Source organism: Macrobrachium nipponense, chromosome 43, assembly GCF_015104395.2.
Source record: "Macrobrachium nipponense isolate FS-2020 chromosome 43, ASM1510439v2, whole genome shotgun sequence".
NCBI lineage: Eukaryota > Metazoa > Arthropoda > Malacostraca > Decapoda > Palaemonidae > Macrobrachium > Macrobrachium nipponense.
The window spans coordinates 32244730-32268095 of record NC_061104.1 but is presented as its reverse complement, the minus strand read 5'-3'; the positions used below and the strand labels follow the sequence as shown (position 1 = coordinate 32268095).

The following is a 23366-nucleotide window of genomic DNA, read 5'->3' as shown; positions in this document are numbered from 1 at the left end:
TTATTTCAAAAATTTTCTGTTTCCTTTGACCTTTTGATTTGATTTATAATCTTTGTTTATCGATATGTTTTCTTGTCTTTTTATAGGCAATTCTGAGACAAGGGGAACTGAATATGGTTACTTAATTGATATGGGAACTTGACTAATGTTCCATGGTGTACTGACTATGTTGACTATGCCTAATGTTAAGACTAAACTAATGTTAGTTATTTGATTAATTATCGAGGGTTATCTGAGTTATTTGGACTTTGAGTTCAACATTTCATTTAATCATTTTGTTAAGAATTTGAGTTATTTAGTTTGTGCCTTGGTCTTAAATAAATGTATTTTTGTAAGTTCACGAGTCTGATTTGATTGCCTTAGGTAAAGGGGAGGGGGGAAGTGTTGTAGAGAGAGATGTAGAGAGAGAGAGAGAGAGAGAGAGAGAGAGAGAGAGAGAGAGAGAGAGGGGTGTTGGTGTTGGAGAGGGGTGAGAGGAAATGAATGTTGCCAGTGCCTTAAACACACGGTTCATTGCTACCTTTTAAGATAGCAGTACCGAGATTAGAATCACAGTAAAAGTGGGTGGCTAGCGGTGTAGGAACCATTACTACGCCTTTGTGAGATTAATGGCAGCTTAAAGAGGCTATTTTAAGAGATTGGTTGTGGAAATGGGCTAAGATTTCATATGCTAGGTGACAGATAATAAGAATTAGTGAACCGTTGGTTGTGATACTGGGAGGGAAAAATTCAATTAGGGTCAGCATTTTTTGTCTACCGGGAGATGCCTTCGAGAGTCTGTCACTCAGTTGCGATATGTGAGTGTGTGTTTACTAAGTGCTCGCTGTTCGAGTATTGGGTCATTCTTACACACGCAAGTATGTGTATTAGTGTGTTTTTACATGCGCGAGTCGGCGATATGGTCTTCTTTCATTGACGACGTGAGTGTTACATTATTTTTTGCCCTTGTGTTTTTTTTTCTTTTTTCTAACTTTGTGTGTGAATCATTTTTGGATTTAAAGAGGCTGTTCAGATTACCATATTTTTCCCATAGGAGCAGAATGTGATAAGTTTCTTAGCACATGTTTAGAGGAGACGCATTCGTCTTCTTTTTAATTCATACGTATGCATATAAGTTTCATACATGCAACTCAGTTCTCAAGGTGCTTAGAGACAGTGTCTCTCATGCATACGCACTCAGCACATTTTTTTTTGCTGAGCGACCAAGGGGTAGCGCCCAAGGGAGGCTAGTGTGATTCAAGGGGTAGTGCCTGAAGGGAGTGTGAATTTCTTTTTTTCTTTGTACCGGGGTTAGGGGGTGAGTGAATCTATCATTTTTTTTCTTCTCTCCCATTTTGGCCTTGAAAACAAAGTTTAATGCCATATCAGCTGATAGCCCCTGAGAGATGATGTTATATGCCCGTAGGGTTTCTTTTCGAATGATTTTTGATCTTTTTTTTGAGTAAAGAGAAAATGCATATGACTGAATATGGTGCAAGTTTTCCTTTTGCCTTTATGCAACGGTAGAGGGCGTGATTAGTACTGGGGATACGGAGATTATTTGCTATTGATGATGTTTTCGGTGATAACAATTGTGGTGATGATAGTGGTGAATGGTTATATTAAAGCTCATACTGGTGTTACTGGAGATATTTTACGGAGATATTTACGGAGAATTATTATGGAGAATTATTACTGGGAATTATTACGGGGAATTATTACAGGGATTCTATTGAGTTCAAGGTGGTAATAATTTTGGTGAATGTGACAATGATTTATGGGTGGTGATATTGGTGAGATTGGTGAATTTGGTGACACTGGTGAATGGGCGAGTACTAATATTGGTGATTCTGATACTAACGCTGGGTTGGTGTAATTAGAACTAAGGGTGGTGATGTTTGTGAATATGGGAGGTACTAACCGCAAATATGATGGTGTTTAATCGGAGGATATTGTGGTAATGCCCTGTTCAAAGACTTTGGTAAAAGTCAAATTGAGAATACCTACTGGTCTTCTTTTGCCTGGGTGTTTTTTTTTTAGTTGTCTGTGATAGCCCTAGAGTTTTCCTTTTTTTATGGGCTCAGTAGATAATTGCTTGACGTCTACGTGAGTCACAGATGTTACAGGTGTCACAGGAACAGTCGACGGTGCCATTGGTTTTTCTTTTCCCCTTTTGGACGTTAGCCATCACTGACGTAAGTTTTTTTTTTTATCATGAGCAAATTTGAATTTGGTTTTTTCTCCAAACAGTTTGTGTAGATTTTTCAATATCTCAGTTCGTGATTTGGAATCGTTGTTCGGGAATGCATTTGTAATTTCAGCCGTTTGATGCTGCAGAGAGATTTAGGGGAGAATTTTTGCATTTTTGAATGTTTACGTAATGGCACTACATTTTTTTTTCTCTGGATATTTGTTGTCTGTGGCAAGTTTGCCAGAGATAGGAAACTTGATTAAGTTTCTGGTGGCCTGTGCCATAGTAAATATGGGGAAGCCTTTGCTTACACTCTTTGGGTTTGTGGTTTAGTTGTGCTAATGAGTTATGGCACACTGATGATTTTTTTTTTCTAGAATTCTCGGTAATTTTATTTGCCACGTTTTTGCCCTTTTCAGCAGTTATGCTAACCAGAGAGTTAACAGTTTTGACAGTAATGTTGAGCTCCTTAGAGAGGCTTTTCGAGGTTATTTTACTGGAGAATTGGAGATATAATGTTTTGGCCATGTGATATTTTGTTTTGCTGGAGATAGTCCAGAGTTTAGGCCTATGGTGGTAAGAGCTATGTTTAGTTCAATTATTTTTGCAGTTATTTTGGTGCAAATGGAAACCCTTGTGAGAGGAGATATGTGGCAATATTTTCAAGTGTATCAGCTAGATGCTTTGAGTGCATTTTTCGGGGACAGAGTTTCATTTTTGATTACCCTGCTTGGAGATATAACGATTTTTCGGATACTTGGTTTTTATTCCACATGTGGTTGTTGGTGAAATAGAGTGGAATATGGTGATGTGTGGATGCTCGTGAAATGGAGGGGAATATTTTTATTGCCTGAGTGGTATTATTATTAATATGGTGACATGTGGGTGGCATTACTGAATTGCGGTTTACCGTGGTTTATATCCCGAATAGGTGATAATTTGTTTTATATACCTGGGGTAATGTCATGGGGGAGTTATGTCTTTAAGGACAATTTTTGGGCACCTTTGGTGATATCCTGGAGATAAGTTTGTGAAATGTGGTTATATGGTGTCAGTATAGAATTTTTGGGCCTTTTTGGAGAATAATGTTTTCTGAGGTTGCAAGTCTGACTAGACAAATCTATAGTGCGGTTCGAAGCACCTGAGGTGTTCACAGGTGGATTTTTGCTGATAATGCTGTGATGAGCCTGGTTGCAGATTTTTTCCTTTGGAGTTGATTACTTGGAGATTTGCACTATTTTCGGAGATGTACTTTGTAAGGGGGTTGTTTCCGGTCGTTTCTGGTCGATGAGATATGTTGCGATAGCAAATTCCGTAACGGTACACACTGCATTTATGAGCGAAAATGTTGGATTATATATATGTTTTCTTCTCTTATGTGCGTTCTGTGATGGGGAAAGTTCACTTATTATTGTTGTTATTTGTTTTTCTTTTCCTACGAGATTTGTCGTAATTGGGGTTGAGCTTACATAGCATTTCTATTTTAGACAGGAGATATAATTTGTCGGGGTATGTGAGTTAGGTAGAATGGGTGTTTGGCATTATATTTCATGGAGGTTAATTATATAAACAGTATAAGGGTTTTGCTGTTAGACAGTAAAAGGATTCTTACTGATTTTGTGGGTTACTGAGATTGAGAGAAAATTTTTGGTGATAATTTGGGGCTGGTCTTGTTACTCTTTTTTTGGGGGGCTCATTATTTTTTTTATGCTTGTGAGTTTAAAATGTGATGACAGTAGTCTGTAGAGTTTTTGTGCTGATATATGTGTGGGGTTGGCAAGCTTTTTTTTATATTATTGGAGAATTAAATTGGAAAATTTAATATTTTTCTTTACAGGGTTATAGTTGGTCTTTTATATATATCATTAGTAGTGATTTGTGATTTAGCAATCTTATGAAGTTCAGTGGTCATATTAGTGGTGATTGATTGGGAAAATGTTCAGTTAGTATTTCCTAGAGTTTTTGAGGTCATTATTTGACATATGCCAGCAAGATGTCCTTCAACTACTACAGAGATGTATGTTGCTGATGTTGCCAACATGTGAGAGATTCTATGAGTTTACAGGGTTTTACAGCGCTTTTAGACTATGGAAGTCATCAGTTGTCTTCCACTGGGAGACATTTTGCCTTTCTACAGCGTGTTTCCCGAGTCTGTGCAGCTGCAGACCATACACACACGGGAGAATCGAAAATTCAAGATGAAAAAATGTCTCTACAGTCAACTGTTATTATAGCCCGGATACAGGCTGTTCAAATTTAATTTATGTGATAGACATTGTGCTGCCAAAGATGTGTAGTTATTTTTTTATTATGGTGTTTAATGAGCTGGCCAATATGTTTTATATGTATAAGCTGTTTTATGTGAGCTATGGCTAGGCAGGTGCTAGCTTTTGGGGTGGCAGAGCAGCTGTTATATAAAAAGAGGGATGTATTAAGACAATATGTTTAAGACACCGTTGTAAGGTGAGATGCTGTGACAGTTCTTAGAATGTAAGGAGTCGTCACTTTAACTTCCCATAGAGACACAGTGTGGTCCAAGTGACAAGACATCTAAGCTTAGGAAATGCTGATATATCTTATTGGGTGGCGCGATGTCAAAGTTGCTACCTGTGCAGATCATTGCCATGTTCTGTCGCTATGCACGGGCGGTTGCAGAGGTGCCTTCTGAAACTGGTTTTAGGCAGTTACTTGGGCATGAACAATGTATGTGAGTTCGTGCGTGCGTGCGAGCTTCTTTCCTACATAACGAGATAGTAAGGTAACCAAGATGGGAGATGGCTACAGAGGCAGCAGAGCCAAAGATGGCTTCTGAAAAAGTATTTTTGGAGAAGTGTATGTGAATACTGTGTTGAATGGGTAAACATACTTATTCTTAAGCCAAAGGTTTGGCTTGATTATATTTTGAATATTTATTTCAAAAATTTTCTGTTTCCTTTGACCTTTTGATTTGATTTATAATCTTTGCTTATCGATATGTTCTCTTGTCTTCTTATAGGCAATTCTGAGACAAGGGGAACTGAATATGGTGACTTTATTGATATGGGAACTTGACTAATGTTCCATGGTGTACTGACTATGTTGACTATGACTAATGTTAAGACTAAACTAATGTTAGTTATTTGATTAATCATCGAGGGTTATCTGAGTTGTTTGGACTTTGAGTTCAACATTTCGTTTAATCATTTTGTTAAGAACTTGAGTTATTTAGTTTGTGCCTTGCTCTTAAATGTATTTTTGTAAGTTCACGAGTCTGATTTGATTGCCTTAGGTAATGTGGGGGGGAAGTGTTGTAGAGAGAGAGAGAGAGAGAGAGAGAGAGAGAGAGAGAGAGAGAGAGATGGGTGTTGGTGTTGGAGAGGGGTGAGGGGAAATGAATGTTGCCAATGCCTTAGACGCACTGTTCATTGCTACCTTTTAAGATAGAAGTACCGAGATTAGAATCATGGTAGAACATTCATACATGAATACATAAATAGGTTTATATTTATTTATCTATTTTTTATTTTTGCATTTATTTACATGTGTGCGCACATCTACATATATATATATAAAATACAGTCTTTATTAGTAAGGAACAAAATGACTAACTGAATAAGTCAAACTCTGAAAGAACAAAATGACTAACTGAATAAGTCAAAATCTCCAACTTTAGTTTCTAAACACAACCCAGTAAAAACACCAAACAATGCACCATTATAAAAGAGTGTTGCACTTCAAACAGGAAGGCCAAACAACCCTGGGGATCGGACAAAACCCGTCCACCCCTTTCTCTACAATAACTAGACATTAGTCATAAGATAGGTAATCAAAAGTCATGATGTCTCCCAACACCATTACCAGTACCAGATAAGTTCCCAGGGAATCTACCAGATCCGTCAGAGAGAAAAGAAAGAAAAAAAAAGAAAACCCATATAAATAAGTTGTAAATAAACCAAGATGACATCAATCAAAAGTCATATGAAAGAGGATATCTCTGAAACTAATGTTTAAGATACAAAAAGACAAAGCTACACTTGAGCATAAATATATGCGTACCCATTTCAGCTGTAATCACACACTAAAAAAGTCAAGACATGGCTATTCAGGTTTGGCCGCTTCTAAGCGCCCAGTTATCTTACTCTCCCATTACGCAGGGGAACAGCCCGTACGCACATATGCACGAACTTTCTCACAAGACACTCCCTTGATATGAAGTCACTAAATGTAACAAGCGCATTGCACTTACTTCCGCCCATGCACGGACGTAAACCGTGGCCTGTCTTTGCCCTTGATCGCAGCTGGGACAGCAACCTTCGACAGTGCGCCATCCAAAGTGATGTGTCAACATTTAAAGACCCCACTTTGTCCCCACGGGAGCTAAAGCTGATATCTATCATTTCAAAGAATGCCATTGCTCACCACATCCGTCTTCCAACCATTTTTCATCGGTTAACAAGAAATACAATTTAAATATATTATATATATATATATATATATATATATATATATATATATATATATAATATATATATATATATATAAAGAGAAGAGAGAGAGAGAGAGAGAGAGACGAGAGAAGAGAGAGAGAGAGAGAGAGAGAGTCTATTCAATTGACGGGCCACTGATATTCATATACAATGTTTTCACAAAATCTCAAAGAACCTTGACATCTCGCAATGAAACAGAAATATAAAATTCTCATTTGAAAAGATTTGCATGAATAAATCATTGCCACAAAAACCAGTCGTCATACCCTTACGTGGAAACTTGAAGCATATGTGTATCTTGGCACAGGTGTGAATCTTAAGGTGCCAGATGTAACAGAAGCACATTCGATTGATATATATGCCTTCTGCTCGAAATCGGTCAGGAGATCAGTAGGTATTGTGAGAACCAAAGGCTTGGTGCAACTTCCCTCCCAAGCCTCAAGAGTGGTCAGACATTGTCCATCGGGGTAAACTCAGGGTTCGTGACTGGAAATACACCAAGAGCTTCTAACGCAGCTCGAATTCCAACTTGGGCTGAAGGCATACACGGACAAGAATACAATAACAGCAACAACAACAATAAGAGTGCTGTTGATGCAGAGTTAGGATTTTGAGATCAAGCAAATTTGAAATCAAAACTCTTGGAAATAATTAATAATAATAAAAACCGGTCAACCGGTGGCGGCGCCATTGCAAAACCATGAAGGAAGGAGCTTCAGTAATCAGGATCTTGGCAATTCTTCTGCAGTTTGGGGCCCTCAATGCTGACAATTCGATGCAGTATGAAGGAGTGAGTAGATTTTGATGATTTTCACTCAGATAATGTCTCATGACATTCTGTCTACAAATATATTTTTAGATACAAAATTATTTGGAAAGCAAACAATACTGACCTGATATGAGGTCCCAAAACACATACACACACATGTACGTATATTACATACATACATTCATACATGGATACATAAATATGCCTATATTTATTTATCTATTTTTTATTTTTGTATTGATTTACATATGTGTGTGCACGTCTTTTATATATATATATATATATATAGTATATATATATATATATATATATATATATATATTATATATATATATATATGTCATATCACATTACCGCGTGGTTAAAAGCTTCAGTGTCGTCCTGGATTTGTTTGGTTTCGATGGTTCGCGCCTGGGAGCCGATAAATCTATTATCGACAAAAAATTTCCCTTCGGGTAAACATATATGAAAATATATTAACTCCGAGGTAGAGCGAATTACATATTAAAGGACATTTGTAGGTCGATGTTATATATATATATAATATATATATATTATATCTTATATATATATACTTATTTAAGTATATATATATAAATAAATAGACATGTATCTGTGAATGAACTTATGCATGTATGTACAGGTGTGAGTATGTGTTTTGGGGACCTCATGTCAGCTTAATATTGTTTCGCTTTACAAATAATTTCAACTGTGGTAAATGCACTGACACACTATTGCTGTTTGTACATAGTATAGTGTGTATATATACTATATATATATATATATATATATATATATATATATATATATATATATATATATATATATATATATATTTACATACACGTGTCTTGCAGCTCTTAAAGCTTTAATCTAGCCCAAGGGCGTTTTTTTTTTCGTTTCTTTAAAGTGACCTGCATCTTTTGTGAATCCTGTAATGTCCGTTCATATACACTTATCCGTACTGCGTTTCTCATTGTTCTGATCAGTCGAAAGATCTGTCAGTTCTCGTTTTTCATTTTCCTCTGTGGCATTGCCTTTATTTATATGTGTGTGTGCGTGTTTTTTCTTTCTATTACAAGGTCACTACCAACTACCGAGAACTTTCTTGCAATTGTGACAAATAATATAAGTAGAGACAAAAAGCCATTCTCCCCACAAATAATTCATTAATAGTAGTCTATATAAAAATGGAAGTACTTATGTGTGTGTGTGTGTTCCAGCATAACGCTGAAACGCATTGAGTAATTTCAACCAAACTTGGTGTACATATGATTTACTATCTGGAAAATAATATCCATTCTCTCCACAAATAATTCGCAAACGATTCAAACTAAACAAAGATTATTTAATTACTTGTCAAGAAGGTTGACAACTTCGATGGTTTTTTCTTATCACGCCGTAAGTTAATGCAAAGAAACATTTGAAATATGGAAAATGAAAGACAGATTAAAAAAACCAAAAGCAAATATATTTTAAGTTAACAATAATACACACACACTATATATATATATATATATATATAATATATATATATATATATATATATATATATATATATATATATATATATATATATATATATGTATGTATGTATGTATATATATATATCTAGGTATGCATGTGTGTTACAGCATAACTCCAAAACACATTGAGGAATTTCAACCAAACTTGGTATACATATGACTTACTATCTGGAAAATATTACTTTAGGGTAAGGCATTACTGCACCTAAGGGGGTGGGGGTGCAAAGGGGTTGACATAATCCAAAGTTTTTGAGGTCGCTGAAATGAATAGTGACTCTCCCGATGCCCTTTAAGTCTAAGTTCAGCCCAATAGCTTGGGTGAAATATAAAATGTCAAAGGTTCTGGGTAATGTAATTGAAGCCACTATCTCAACAGAAAAGGGAGAGAATGAAATTGAGAGATTGTGAGAGGGAGATGATGTATGAGAGAGAGGGAGTGTTAGGAGAGAGAGAGAGAGAGAGAGTTTATCAGTTGTCATTCAGAGTATTCCGGCAAACGTAGTACCAAATAAACAGTACTTAAAATTTTACCTAAAAATTTATCCGTAAAAAATTAAAATAATTGCATACAAACAAACACACGAACATACTCACACGTACACATAGATATGCATGGCCTTGTGCAATTATTTTTCATAAAAATACACAACACACAATACGTAAATAAATGTCAACGAACGTCATGCACTACATGGGATAAGAAGGCGCAATTCATACCATGTCTCATGAACAATTATGGTTGCTTTGATTTGTTTAACAACGTCCTCTATAAAACCTTCTAATCTAAACAGGCGAGACCATTATGCAATGATAATGAAACTTTATAAATGACGATTCTAGAACATTACGCTTTGAATAATTAATGATAAAAATTTTTACCCGTTAGTGTAATCAAGTCATTTCATGTAAATATATACCATTTGAAGACTAAACTGCTATTATACCAGGCTGATAGCGAATTTGTTGACAACATTTTGATGTTAAACTTAGGGCTAGTATGCATTTGGAGTGTTTTTTCTTTCTTTCTTTATTTATTTATTATTTTTTTGCATGTAGTAAAGATTCAAGTGCGCAGTTTTCCTTAAAAGATATTTGAATAAATGGTAAGTGGCTGTTAATTACAAGAAATAAGATAGGAATCAATTATTAGATAAGCCAGTGAGTTGGTAAGCCTGGTTGAATGTATGACGATTCGCATTTAGGCGCGTATTTACGTACGCACATGTAACCGACCACAATCTGTGACGTCACGCAACCCGATAATTGCCTCTTTTACACTTTGATATGCGATTTAATAAATATCCCTCCATAAATTTAAGCGGTCAATGTGATTTTGGATATATGAAATCGGATATGCGATATGTTGCGTAAATGAGGTGACGGGATTTTTTCAACGGTTTTTTCTTAAACTTCCCTGTCTTGGTCTTGTGCGCAACTAGAACCTCGTTATCAATTGTTTTAAAGTTGATTTCCTTTTATGAATTGTCCATTGGCGCGAGTCCGCCTTTCAGTTCATGTATTTTGTTAAATTAACATAGTATAATTCTGTGTTAAAATTGAGTTCACAGTTTTATCACAAATTTATGATGTAAAGTTAACATTTCGGCTATTCGATTTCTCCAGTATCGATATTCATGAACTACAATATTTCATATATCCAAAATCGCGTTCACCGCTTAAATCTATGAATGATATTTATTAAATAAAGGTAATTATCCCTAATTTGACATCAGTAAATTGTCGCTTCGACCGGGTTGTTTGACGTCACAAAATTACTTAAGCAAATGAGTCCAAATTCGTCGCGAGAGCGGGACCGACTACCTTGTCATTACAAAAGAATGCCGTTACTGTGTACCTATATTTGCCCTCTCTCTCTCTCTCTCTCTCTCTCTCTCTCTCTCTCTTCTCTATAAAGAATAGTTTACCGTGCTCACCCTCCCCCTCTTAGTCTTTAGAAATGAATGAAAAAAAATAGTAGTGCACCGTGTGAGAGAGGGAGAAAGGCAAGCAGTGCACAGGAAGTGCGCATTTCACCTTGACGCCATACTTACGGGTATGGTAAGCACATGCACACTTATTCAAACTTAAAAATATGTCACACTACATTATGGCTCCATTATGTACAATATTGTACTGCGTAAAGTACGTGGTAAATCGTGTTTTGTAACTTAGGTTGCAACAGAGATGTTTTGTAATTTTTCAATATAGCATGATTTTTGTGTATTTTACCTGATTCGTGTGAATTTTACTTAATGTAAGCATACCCAATAAGTAATTAGAACTAAAGCATTCTTCTATGTTTCTGGTAAATTAAACTGTCCAGTATTGGGCTGTATGTACTTTTAGAATTAAATAATTTTGTTGATAGAAATATTTTAGGCTGAATGAAATGACCAAAACACCAGTTTGGAAAGGCTATTGACGATTACAGATGGGATTTCTGTTCACTAGAAACTCAGTGAGTTGTTCCATGGTACAGTATTGTGTTAGTATTAACTAATCTTTGTTACTTGGCGAATTTTGTTACTTACCGGGAAGGGCAGACAGTCCCCCCCCCCCGCGCACAATCTGTCCAAGTTGATGTGTCACTGTACCTATATTAAAGCTCCCTCTGGAAGCTCGATGTTTAAAAACAAAATCTGACAAAGCAACTACTATCCTTGAGATGAATGATGTGACGTCTGTCTGTCTGTCTGTCTGTCTGTCTGTAGGTCTTGGTGACAATATACAAGACGTAATAGATCGAAAAAGCTCTCTTTTTCTCTCTAAAGATTTAAAGTACACATTAAAACCAGGGATATTACCTTTTTTTCCCCATAAAATTTTGAAAATTTGTTTTGAGTTTAGTAAACTTCAATTCTGCCATAAACTTTCAATAACGATCCTAAGGACTTTTCAATGATTGTTAAAAAACAAGGTTTATGTGGCGGGATCACAAGCTTAAAAAAAAACGAGTTGGCAAATCCCCCCCACATAAATCTATTCGCTCCAGCTGCCCAACTCACCCTCAGTCACACTTTCTTCTTTACACAACAAATACAGCAAGACAATTGACCTACACCTATAAAAAAAAAAGAAAAAAAAAAAAAAAAAACACACACATGTACTTACCAATCAATCCAGTTACTCCGGGCTATCCTGTGCTGTCCGTTGGTCGAGGTCACAGACATACCAGCAACAACAACCAAGAACCACAACCCAATAACACAACAACCAAGGACTACAACCAACAATTCAACAACCAGGGACCACAACAACACAACAACAAAAAAGGAACACAACTACAACTCAACAACACAGCAAACAACCAAGGAACACAGCCACAACCCAACAACACAGCAAACAACCAACGAACATAACCACAACCTTACACATAACAACACAGGAACTCACATACAACTCAACAAAAACCTCACAGCACAACAACTCCTAAGCAACCAATATCAAACTTAGCAAAATTTAAACAACAACAAAACAAAACACAAAACTCAACCGGCTTCCAATGCCTTCAATAACCTCCTCCAACACTACTACCTATCACAGGCTCTCACCCAAGACTGACTGAAAACTCACTGAAAACACAGAACTCTAAACTCAAACAGCACCAGCAGACAGCCCAGAACCCACCAACAACCAATTCAGTCATTAACCATCCATACAGCAAGTACACCCTCTCTCCCTCTCTCTCTCTCTCTCTCTCTCTCTCTCTCTCTCTCTCACAGACGTTGTCAAATGGAACTCCATAACTCCTCCATATTTCCTCCCCTGTTACATTTGACGTCTCCTTTCACTCACAACACCCACACTAAATAGCCTTCCGCAACACCCACAGATGCTCAGATGCAGGTCCCCTGGATCTTGTTTGAGGGCCCTCATACACACTCTCAGTTACACCGCCATCAACTTCTCCCAGATCACTTCCAGTCAGACTACCATTACTATCTCCCTCACTACCATCCCCCAAAATCCCATTCACTATCTCATCTACCCCTTCTAACTCTTGTCCAAACATCTCTCGTAACTCTGCCACCAAATCACTTACCTCATTTACACTCCTGCCAAACTCCCAAAGAGACTCATTCATACTGCCAACTACATCCTTACCACCTGATTCCCTTCCTGGTGAAACTACACTAAACCCTGTCAATTCAAACCCACACACGCTATATGTATCATTCCTCCCCTCAAAGTCATCTGTATTACACTCCTTATCCACCATTTTTACCCTAACACTAACCCCTCTATCATGCAGTTCACGTTTCTCCCTCCCATTCCCTTTCCTTACCTTCTTCCGCTTTCTTCCATACTCAACCAACACTAACTGCCGATCTTCCAGATCCATTTGCTCACCGACACTCGGGTCACATTTGTTCACTTTCAACCAACCACTCATCACATTCTCCTGAACATACTGCCACACACTAGAGGACCCACCCAACTGACTCCCCTGTTTACTTAGTTTCCCGAATTCCCAGCCTAACTCATCCTCTTTCACCTACACACACTCACCACATGATCATCCATTCCACAATCAACACATTTTGCACGCTGTTCTTTACACATCCTAGCCATACTTTGCCTCACAATACCTCTTATATTCTTTAAAAAAGTCCCCTATGTCCCTACTACCATATTCCTCATATTGTGCACATCGGGGTACCTCTCTCATATACACAGCCTTTCGTACCTCTTGCTCACTCTCACTTTCGCTACTTCCATTCTGACCCCTCTTTCCCTCTTCCGAATACAGCGAATCCACTTCCATACTCATGTCCATACCCCTGACTACGCTCTTCTTACACTTCTTCTTTTTACCTACCTGTTTCCACTCACTGCTATCCAAATCACTCTCAGCCCTTTCCCCAATGTATTCTGTCCTAATCTCATCCTGTCCGTCACCCTTACTAACCTTCTTTCCCTCAGTCTTCTTTTCCTCAGCCCCTCTCTTATTCTTGTCCTCAGGTTTATCCTTATCCTGTGTCTTCCCCTTCTTTCCCTTACCTATCACAACCAAATCACCTTCGTCACTCGTACTCTCATCCACTCGCTCTTTCACTTTCTTTACCACTCCTAGCCCATCCCAAGACCCAGTAGGCCTACCTCCTACAGCTCCCTCTTCCACGAATCCCTTCATCATTTCCTGCATCATATCTTGCACTGCATTCATCATTACCCCCAATTTTTCATCAATTTTCTCAACCATTCTCTCTTCCGCTCCTTTCACCTCTTCTTTCATTTCGACTTTCGATCTCCTTAGCATTCCTCTCATTTCCTCTAACTCCCTCTTCTGCTGCTCACACACTACCCTCAACCTCTCATTCTCCACTTCCAACCTTCCCTTAGCTTCCCTCGTAAACCTCAGCTCCTCCTTCAGCCTCTCTATCTCCTTCAACCCTTCCATCCTCACTTTCTCCACCAATCAAACAACTCACTACCCCAATTGCCCTGCAGCTGCCGCGCCAACAGCCACACGTTGGGAGCCCAAAAATAATGTGGCGGGATCACAAGCTTAAAAAAAACAAGTGGACAAATCCCCCCCACAGAAACCTAATTGCTCCAGCTGCCCAACTCACCCTCAGTCACACTTTCTTCTTTGCACAACAAATACAGCAAGACAATTGACCTACACCTATCCAGTTACTCCGGGCTATCCTGTGCTCTCCGCTGGTCGAGGTCACAGACATACCAGCAACAACAACCAAGAACCACAACCCAATAACACAACAACCAAGGACTACAACCAACAATTCAACAACCAGGGACCACAACAACACAACAAGGCAAAAACAACAACTACTAACAACAACAACACAGCAAACAACCAAGGAACACAGCCACAACCCAACAACACAGCAAACAACCAACGAACATAACCACAACCTTACACATAACAACACAGGAACTCACATACAACTCAACAAAAACCTCACAGCACAACAACTCCTAAGCAACCAATATCAAACTTGGCAAAATTTAAACAACAACAAAACAAAACACAAAACTCAACCGACTTCCAATGCCTTCAATAACCTCCTCCAACACTACTACCTATCACAGGCTCTCACCCAAGACTGACTGAAAACTCACTGAAAACACAGAACTCTAAACTCAAACAGCACCAGCAGACAGCCCAGAACCCACCAACAACCAATTCAGTCATTAACCATCCATACAGCAATTCAACCCCTCCCCCCCCCTCTCTCTCTCTCTCTCTCTCTCTCACACACACACACACACTCACAGTCGTTGTCAAATGGAACTCCATAACTCCTCCATAGCAAATTTAAGTTTACTTACTCAAAAAAGCCTTCATATTTTCAAGCCCAGCAAAAAAGGAATTAATATCCCTGTAACACCTATAATTTAAAGTAAGGCGGTATTAATGTGGACTAGAAATACTTAGAGAGAAATAGAGAGCTTTCGATACACTTCATTTTATATACTATCACTCTTGGCTTACATTAGCAACTACAGGAGAGAGAGAGAGAGAGAGAGAGAGAGAGAGAGAGAGAGAGAGAGAGGAGAGAAGGAGAGGAGGAGAGAGGAGAGAGAGAGAGAGAGAGACGTCACAGCATTTGTTTGAGCATTCATCTCAAGGAAAATCGTAAGGGCTGATCGAATTTTTTTCAGGTAATGAAAAAGAATTTTTAGATAAAATTGTAACTGAAATACGGTATTATAGATATATACCTTAAATCACTGGGCCAGATGCTAGTCACCAGCACCCAAAGTTCCCTACCATCTGGCTATTAGGTGGCCCAGACTCAATGAAGTTTGCAATTATATTTTTCTCAATTTGTGTGATTTAATATGTATATGAACATCCAACTTCAAAACACAGTACTGGATGTGAATAGGAATTAATCTATAATTAATCACATTTCTTTCCTTCTTTTATCTAAATCTGTTGATGCATTAAATTATTTGTCATGTCTTACCATAGGCACTCCCATTAATTCCCCCATTTTCTCATTTTTCATTGGCAGTGTTATAAGAACTTGACCTCGAGCACTGGATCTGTTTCGGAGCAAGAATTTTCTGGACTAAGTTGCCGGAAACATGAAATTCGCATCCAGGCTGGTGAACCCATTGTGTTCACATGCCAAGATCTAGTCCTAGAGGTGGCATCCCAACAGTATTGCGTGTCCATAGATGGGATAAAGAAAAGGAAACCAAAAAGTTCGGTTGATGCTCCCGCGAAGGGGAGGGGCAAAAGGGGACGCGCAGAACGAAGTAATGACCCCGGCAGCGAACCACGAAAGGCAACTGGAAGGGTTGAGAAAAAATTAGAAGAGATGGAGGCTAAACTACAACAGGCGAAGCCCAAGGGAAGACTGGGAGACCTGAAGAGCAATTACAATCAAAATATGCTCAAACAGAGGCCGTCCAGGAGTGCGGGAGATAACATAAATATGAAAAGGCTGGAGAAATTGAATTTGAGGTTGCAAAAACAGGAAGCGGGAATTTTGAAAATAGAAAAGAAAATGACCAAGCTGCAAGATAACCCAAATAAAACCAAGCAGTTGGCTAAGTTAAAAAAAAGAGTAAATAACCTCAGATCTAAATCTGAGAAACTGCAGAACCAAATCAATAAATTGCAATCAATTTTGGACATGACTACAAATGGTTACTATGACGGTAATGATCCTGATCATGCAAATGATGTCAGTGGTGATGATTCGCCAGATGGAGACAGTGACAACGATGATACGAATGATCCTGATCATTCAAATGATGTTAATGGTGATGATTCCCCAGATGGAGACAGTGACAACGATGATACGAATGATTCTGATCACTTAAACGATGCTAATGGCGATGATTCGCCAGATGGTGATGGCGATGACGACGACTGGCAAAAAATAGGGAACAGGACAGGACCCGTGAACGAAGGGATTGCTAAACCTAAAGGGGAACGGGTGGGGAAAGAGAGCAAGAGGAATTTTAGGAGGAGGGGAAAGGGCGAAGGGAAGAGCAACCGAAAGAAGCAGCGTTTCTGTGGGCCCCAAGACCAACCTATTACCGTCAACTCTCAAACTGGAGAAATTGGTCTTTCAGTGTGCCCAAAGGGCCGAAAGAAAGATGGAGGAGCCTCCAAAACCTCATCACGGGAGGCGCGGAAACGGTTCACATGGTGGTGTCGCTCAGGGTCCTGCAGGAGCAGCTGCGATGATGATTCCTTCTGAGGTTAAATACACTTGCTCATGGATTCCTGCTTCCCCTTAATGTAACAAGAGGTCAAAGGTTCTCAATATTAGTCCTCCTGAAGTTAATTATCCTTGTTCCTGGAGTCCTTTATGACCTTGAAATAACAAAGGGAAAATTGCAAATGCAGGTCCTCATAAAATTTCAAATATAATGTTAATGCCTTCTTCAGATTGAACTTCCTGGGCATCTATTATTCAAGGAGGTTTTTTGTGTATCCTTAGGCTAAAACAAGACGATTAGCAATCTGTTTTAGATTTATATTTAAAGTTTCTGGATATGAAAGGTACAATGAAAGGTTTAAAACGTATCCATTTTTTGTTTTAATAATTTCGACCTCCTCAAAGATTTCATTTCACTACAAAAATGGTATTTACCAAAGGCTATTCATAAGTACATAATGCACCTTAGGAGAGTTATCTTGAGCAATTCATTTTAAAACTCTGATCTTATACATAACATGCTTTGGACTTAACGTCTGTCAAAATCCCCCCAAGTGCACTGCAAAAATATAGACGACTGCGAACTTGCCAAAATTTCCTTTCAAACTAAAATTCCAGCTGAATGAAGTATAATGTAAAAATGCCTCTGTACAAACTTGTTAAAAAGGCTGTGAAAATGTTGATAAATTTATATGCTGATTTGTCAAAATTTTCCATCCTGTTGTTCATTTGAAAGCTTACCTTACATCTTGAGAAAATCTGATTTCGACACTAGACAGTAAAATCTGATTGATTACACTGAAAAAATTATGAATTTCTTGCAAAGACCCAGAATTTCTCATGTCTTTGAGACCCAGCCTGGAAAATCTATAAAATTTGAGTAAGAATTATGAATTCAGATGTTTGCTATAGCTATGAAACAAGCCTAAAAGGACGCGAATGGGCTAGATTCTACAGAATGGAATGTTCAAGCGCTGAAAACTGCGTATAAATAAAGATAAACTAGCCTAGAATGAAGATAAAAATCCGTGAACAACATCCAGAAGCTCAAAGCTCAAATGATTAAATCAAAATGTGCATATGTACAAGAACGCCAACATATGAAATGGGAAAATATTCAGCAACGTAAACAGTAACGAATACAAATGAAATATTCAAGTTAAATAATATAAACTACAGAGAAAAATATACTTTTTAACCTCCATCAGTCAAGAAAAATACTTCAACCTCCTTTCAAGAAACAATTCAGCGAAGTCATCATATCTTGTCCTGCTTCTTAAGCATCGTAAGAGAATGTCAGTTTTCTTCCTTTCTTCTTTAACGGGAAAACACATTTCCGGGCAAACCTATCAAGATTTACCAGAACAGAGGCTTCTGACCTGTTTGCCCGAACATGTGGATAAACACTTAAACCCCTGTATCGTGTAGATAACTGAGAATACCTGTTTTATATTAATCAGGCAGAGCAAAACTGAAGTCTCATGCTTCATATTCATAAAATAGGGGCAACAGAAAATAAGGCTCTTGCTGTATTTTGCATAAAGTAGCAAGAATTAAGCTTGCATTAAATTCACAAATCCACCATAATTTCCTTATTTCGTGTCTTTGTATATGAAGCTACAAGAAAAAGTGCATTAATGTGTGGGAGCCTATATAAATGTATTTTTCAACGGCGATCGCTTTGTGTTTTGTAGCTGTGCAACCCATAACAATAAAACTTGTTAGACTGAATACCATTTTGAAATTAATTAGATCGAAAATGCACACGAGAATATGTATGGGCATGAATCAGGGTTTGTTAGTGAAGAAAAAGGTTTGAAGGTAAATATGAGTCAAACGGCAGGATGTATTGATATCAAAGAAGCAAATGTTAATGCTCCATTTGAAGATGAGACCATCAAGAAAGGAGACGGAGATGGCCAGGACATGTCTATCTAAGCAACCCAGGGAGAATAGAGTTCCAACACTCGGCCTACTTGGATGAAAATTGAGATAGGAAGCCAGATATAACTATATATTATATATATATATATATATATATATATATATATATATATATATATATATAATATATATCTAGTTATATATATAGTTATATATATATAGTTATATCTGGCTTCCTATCTCAATTTTCATCCAAGTAGGCCGAGAGTTGGAACTTTATTCTCCCTGGGTTGCTTAGATAGACATGTCCTGGCCATCTCCGTCTCCTTTTTCTTGATAGTCTCACCTTCAAATATATATATATATATATATATATATATATATATATATATATATATATATATATATATATATATATATATATATATATATATATATACTATATAATGCTAATGGCATGTTGCACAGAAGGCCTGTTCATTGCTTTCACGCCTCAAAATTTCTACCTCTCTTTGGCTTCTGATCCTATAATTGTTTATCGAAGTAGGTCAGTAGTTGGAACTTATTCTCCTTAGTTTAGTGAGAATGGCATCAATGCCATCTCCATTTCCTTTTTCTGATAAAAGAACATATCATGTATATAATGTCAGAACAGGGGATACTGCAAGAAGTTTCTTTCAACATATAAATGAATGTAACTACACCATCAATTGGAAAAAACAGCCACCCCGGAATGTATAAATTGCATGAACTACTACTTGTAATAACATCTTTATACAATTAGTTTTTAGATAGTAGTACGATAGTTTTTATGTATATGTATTGCTTCCACAGAGGTGCCTTTGTAACAAATATTGATTTTTTGAATCAAATAATCATTTTTCTATATCAATTGACACTGAGTATGTGCGAGAAATACATGAAAGCGCTTTGTCAACTCCTTCTCTCCTTCCTTCATCCAGCTCTACGACAACAACAAAAATAGTAGGTTTTTTTTTAACTATAGATCGTCAACATATATATTTTTATGTTATTAGCCTGACCTTTACTTCCGTGGCCTTGTTCTAAGGAGACTTCTTGGGTCCTCAGGGCAAGACTTGTCACTCCGTCAGTTGCATTGTGCAGTTCATGATTATGGGTGTGTGTTCCATATTTGGGTGCACTAATAGTTCCAGACAGAAAGGGACTTGTTTTCACAGCTTCCCTAAAGACCCGAGGTGTCCAAAGTGTGGATTAATGCATGTAAAAGAAGTGATAGCTTTAATGTTAAGGATGTCAGGATTTGTTCTGTCCATTTCCGGACAGGAGATTACGAAAGAAATCTTCAACATGAACTCCTACCACAACTTTACCAGAGAAGTTATCACAGATTAAAGAAAACCACAGTTCCCTCTTTAAATTTACCTGTTAAGGACATAAAGTCAGGTATGGTTTAACAATTTGTTGACAATCTCATTAGTGCAATTTTTAGTGACATACTATCTTCGGTTGATAAGTAGCCTGGACTAAATTCTTGAAATGAAGTACAAAAATTAGAATAGGCCTAGCCTATGCAATGAATGAAGAAATCGGGTTAAGGCTTTCCAATTTATTTTTTCTTTTATACTTTCTTTTTATGAATGTAAGTTTGTTCGAACAGGTATTAGGCCTATGCGTGCGTAGTGACCTACTTCAGAGTTGTCTTCCTGTGCAGACAGTAATTAGGCCTAGATCTTTTATTTATTAAGAACCCCACTAAGGGATATCGTGGGGTCAGACCGTTAACTCTTGTAATAAAGCATAGACCTATTGATGAGTCACGTAGTGTATGGAGAATTAAGTGGCTTTCATTAGCCTAATCATCCAACAGCTTTTCTTATTTATGAATAACCCCAAACTCATATATATATTATATATATACATATATATCTATATAATTATAATATAGTATTAATAATATATATATACTATATATTATTGTATATATATATATATATATATACATATATATTGAATTTATTTATATTATATATATGTATATAACATTTTGGGATAACACTACCCTTTTATATATATGGGTTACCCGCACATTGGGGTAAGGGGGGTTTCTTGTCTCACCTGGAATCCTGATTGTATATATTTGTGTGCGTCCGCGTTTTCTTGCATATTCTTTCAGTTAAAAAGGTATTTTGATTACGCTGTATACCATTTTAAAGTGCTAAATTACCCTCAAGATATGCTGGATTACAGTCGAACAGCATAGGCTATAGAACTCCAAAAATATACGTCAATGCAACTTTTTTTGCTATGGTATCTTGCCTTAGTTAAAACATCTTTATTATAATTCTATTGCCTAGTGTCGCCTAGTTCTGTCCTGTCTGGCAACTCCCTCATAGGGGATATGCCGTATTTTAGGTGAAAAAATAAATTGCCTATTGTGTATATATTCTGTATGGTGAGGTCTTAGAAATCTTGATATAGCTGTGTTTTAAGAGAGAGAGAGAGAGAGAGAGAAGAGAGAGAGAGAGAGAGAGAGAGAGAGAGAAAAAAAAAATATTTTCCTGTATGGAAATTGTGCGCACCAGCATAGCAACAAATTACTACTGTTAACGCACCTGTGACGTCACAGTACGGGAACCGAGCGACCGACGATCTCGCGTTATGTTATTCCATCTTGCTCAGGGGTAAGCAGATAACTTACCGTAAGGATAATGGCTCTGACTGCAATTACTTGGGGAGGTTGAAACAAAAGAACTGAGAATGGGCTGAAGGTCTTACTTCAACCAGGGAAATTTCAGATAAATACTTAGGTTTACCTTTAACAATCAATCATATTTACAATTTAATTCTTAGATCAGAAGAATTGGAAATTTAAACAGACAGGCTAATAGAGATCCTGTCGAATGATTAAAATTAGCAATATTCAAAACACTGAAGATTTTTGGTATGACCCTCTAGAAAAGGGACACAGTTGGGCAGAACTCAGTGGATATTTCCATTGTGAAAAGCACAAGACGAACTAGATGTTTCCACTGCTTAACATGCACCGAATGTGAATGGAAGACGCACATACTTACGTGGGGGAAAAAGGCGAATTCAATAGAATTAAGACTTGTACTGAAGGTGCTAAAAACAACTCAATTATAAAGCGAAATAGCTTACATTAATTATACACGCCCTGCTGTCTCAGTCAGGGTATTATGAGAAAACCCACTTTGAATAGAAATTGGAATTCAGTATAGGAATGAAGGAACATGTGACTGGACTGAATATAACCTCAGATCAAGACTACTTTTGAACAGAGCAAAGTGGAACCTTATCGAGATGCACAAGGCGTAGAGGAAAACTTTAAAGGAACTAGGCTCAGATAAGTGGACTGGGGTGGCCATGTGAAGGACCACGTAGAACAGCTCAATGCAGGAGCTTCTAAAGGGACAATGCAACCAACAGATGTGGGGCAGTTCTGAGAGCTTTCTCAACGATCCTCCCTCTTTTATAAACTCTGGAGGATTAGCTTTGTGTTCCAGTGAGATGATGGTGGCAACATGGCGGTAGGTCACATTTTGTGATGTTTGTGATTTCCCCTTTTTATTTAGCAAGAGCCAGTGTGGCTTTCTCAGTCTGGTGACGTCACATGCAGTACAACCCTGAGGCAGGCCTCCATTCCGGTGGCATTGTCTGGAAGGAGGATTTTCCAGGGCAGTCACAAGATCTCAGAAAGCTTTACCAAAAAGGGTGAGCATTGAGAGGAATAAAAGTAGTATCAGTATGGCAACAATTGATATCTCATGTTTAAAAGTAAGGTTAGAGGTTGATGTGACTTGCTGAGAGGGATATGCTTTATAACTCCCCCACCAAGTTGACGATTTTCCCTTGAATCAGGTGGAAATTTCAACAATCAAGTCAGCTCAACTGAACAAACTGATATCTTCTCTTTACATCCCCTTCATGGGTTGCATTAAATTCTAAAATTAAAAATTCTGTGAGTAAATTAATTTCATCCCTTTCTCATTTGATTTTAAGCTTTACTTTATCGCAAAAAGACTTTGCTGCAGGATGTCAAAGTCTTATATTTCTCAATTTATTACTCTAAAGCAGCATAATAGCAAACTGGAAATTGTAACATATGTAAAAGAATCATAGACACTCCAGACACTTGGGGGGAACATAGCATCTCTTCTTCTTCCTCTCCTGCAAGGTCTTCCTATCCAAGTGTCTTCAAAGTAAAAGTCCAAATCATTTAGCTCGTCAGGAATCACATCTTGTAAAGATTCAAATACATTTATAATATCACTGGGAGGAACAAATGCCAATGCTACTAGCATTTTTGTGTATTGTCGTATTTCTTCCCTGCTACAGTATAAATAGGTAAAACCTAAATCTTGACTTTTTCTTCAAACGGCTTGAGAAAAATGGAAGAAAAAC

At 37.5% G+C, this 23366-nt stretch overlaps 1 protein-coding gene across 1 annotated transcript; it reads left to right on the top strand.

Moving 5' to 3' along the window:
* The first annotated feature begins 7027 nt into the window (after window positions 1-7027).
* Window positions 7028-17117, top strand: LOC135213867 (protein starmaker-like). Its single transcript, XM_064247966.1, has 2 exons — window positions 7028-7426; window positions 15918-17117. The coding sequence occupies exons 1-2, from the start codon at window positions 7337-7339 to the stop codon at window positions 17115-17117; spliced, it is 1290 nt and encodes a 429-aa protein (XP_064104036.1). The 5' UTR covers window positions 7028-7336.
* The last annotated feature ends 6249 nt before the right edge of the window (window positions 17118-23366 follow it).